Source organism: Nicotiana tabacum, chromosome 4, assembly GCF_000715075.1.
Source record: "Nicotiana tabacum cultivar K326 chromosome 4, ASM71507v2, whole genome shotgun sequence".
Classification (NCBI taxonomy): Eukaryota; Viridiplantae; Streptophyta; class Magnoliopsida; order Solanales; family Solanaceae; genus Nicotiana; species Nicotiana tabacum.
In genome coordinates, this window is record NC_134083.1 from 96,299,915 (window position 1) to 96,302,229 (window position 2,315).

Here is a 2,315-nt window from a genome sequence, read left to right on the forward strand (position 1 = left end):
ATATTCATTTTAACTCTCCAATATATTTATTTAATCACTTATGATTAAGTGTTTGCATTAACACGGTTTTGTAATTGTGCTCCAGCTCATTTAAAAACCTTTATGCTATCAGTGGATACCAGCTCATTTAAAAGTGGGACGATAATGGTTCAACAGCACAATTGGATTCCTGACGTGTATAGAAGTTAAATTGGTCCTATAAGTAGAGATTATTGGTTTCTTTTGATAACAAATCTAATCAAGACAAGTTCCTTGAAAATGGCAATGAATGAGAATGGTTCCACTGAACTTCTCCAAGCTCACACTCAAATATGGAACCATATCTACAACTTCGTAAGCTCTTCAGCAGCAAAATGTGCAGTTCAACTAGGCATTCCCGATGTCCTATACAAACATGGTAAGTCAATGTGTCTTTCCGACCTCTCTGCTGCCCTTCCCCTCAACCCTTCCAAAATCTCTTTCCTGCCAATTCTCATACGCTCTTTAGTTCATTCTGGTTTCCTAAATGAACATGAAGATTACTATTCTCTTACCCCAGCTAGTCGCCTTTTTTTGAAAGATGATCCCTTAAGTATGAGGTCATACTTTCTCATCATGCATGATCCATGCGTTCAAAAACCATGGTTTGAGTTAAGTAGTTGGTTTCAAAATGATTTCCCCACTGCTTTTCATGCTGCTCATAATGGGAAATCTTTTTGGGACTATTTCGCGGATGAGCCAAGAGTAAATAATATTTTCAATGATTCAATGGCTAATGACTCGAGCTTGATTGCCAATGTGCTTATTACGGAGTGTAAGCATGTTTTTGAGGGGTTGACATCGTTGGTGGATGTTGGAGGTGGCACTGGCACTTTGGCAATTGCCATAGCCAAAGCTTTTCCTGCCATAAATTGCACCGTACTTGATCTCCCTCATGTTATTGGCGATCTCAAGGGAAGTGGGAACTTGGAGTTTGTCGGAGGAAGTATGTTTGAGAAGATTCCTAATGCTAATGCAATCTTACTCAAGGTATAAGTGTTGATACTTTCGTGAATATTTGCGTATGGTCATGCATGTCTACACCAAATCAATAATTAATACATGATTTGTGCTTGTTTTATAAATATACTTCTACCACTTAATTACAGTATATGAATGTCACATATATGTAAATTTTAAGATGGATGTGTAGTCATACAAGATAAGATAAAAATAAATATGATAAAAATGTGCAAGTACCACATATAAAGAACAAAATAAGAGAATAGTGTTTGAGACGATTTAGCCACGCGTGTTACGTATGTGCATGTTCTTAGTTTTTGAAAACATGATGATCGACGGTCTTAAAAGAAAAGATAAACCTAAAATCACATGAAAATAAATTATCTCAAAATATTTGAAATATCTGAGAATTCAATTACAGGAGTTCTAATGCTTACTAAAAGACTCTTACTATATTAGATATATTGCCACAAGAATTTACTGTTAGATAATCATTAAGTATATAACATTATACTATTATATAATTCTCATTTATAAATGTTCTATAAATGATTTTTAAAATTTTTAAGCTGTCCTGCCCATCTTTGTTACATTCGTAAAGTTATTTTTCTATATCATATTCTGTGAGAATTCGCAAGTAGTAATTTCTAATAACTTTTGAATTGTTACCCTCCTCGCTCCCCCAAATTTCTATCTGCTCGAATTTTTCATGGTTAAACAGTGGATTCTCCATAACTGGGGCGACGAAGATTGTGTGAAAATATTAAAGAAATGCAAAGAGTCAATTCCAAGTAGAGAAAAAGGTGGGAAAGTGATAATTATAGACATAGTGCTGGAAAATCCGAAGCAAAAAGATGATTCTGTTCGAGCACAACATAATATGGACTTGGTGATGATGGTTCTTTTTGGTGCCAAAGAGAGAACTAAGAAGGAATGGGAAAAACTTTTCACTGAAGCTGGTTTTAATGAATATGAAATAACTCCCACCCTGGGCACAAGGTCTCTCATTGAAATCTACCCTTGAAGAAATGTGCGTTTACAAAATATGTTAAGCTCTAGTGAATAAACTTGCAAGCTTATTATGAGTCTATTTCTATTTTTATCGTATTGTAAGCTTTATTTCTTGATATTAACCTTGCTAATCAACTTAATTGACTCCATTCTCACTAGTTCTGTAATTCCAATAAATTGAAAAATATTGGGAAATTCTTCATCACCAATGATTTTAGTAATAGATTTATAAAAAGTTTGAGTAAGCCACTTGCGTTTAGCTCTGAAATACTTATTGCATATATAAGCCGCATATAATGACGGCTATTTTCTAGTACTGCTTG

At 34.3% G+C, this 2,315-nt stretch overlaps 1 protein-coding gene across 1 annotated transcript; it reads left to right on the forward strand.

The window, feature by feature from the left end:
* The first annotated feature begins 217 nt into the window (after positions 1–217).
* Positions 218–2,088, forward strand: LOC107776721 (myricetin 7/4'-O-methyltransferase 2-like). Its single transcript, XM_016596636.2, has 2 exons — positions 218–1,008; positions 1,703–2,088. Exons 1-2 carry the CDS (start codon positions 259–261, stop codon positions 2,003–2,005), a joined length of 1,053 nt encoding a protein of 350 aa, XP_016452122.2. The 5' UTR covers positions 218–258; the 3' UTR covers positions 2,006–2,088.
* Positions 2,089–2,315: the final 227 nt, after the last annotated feature.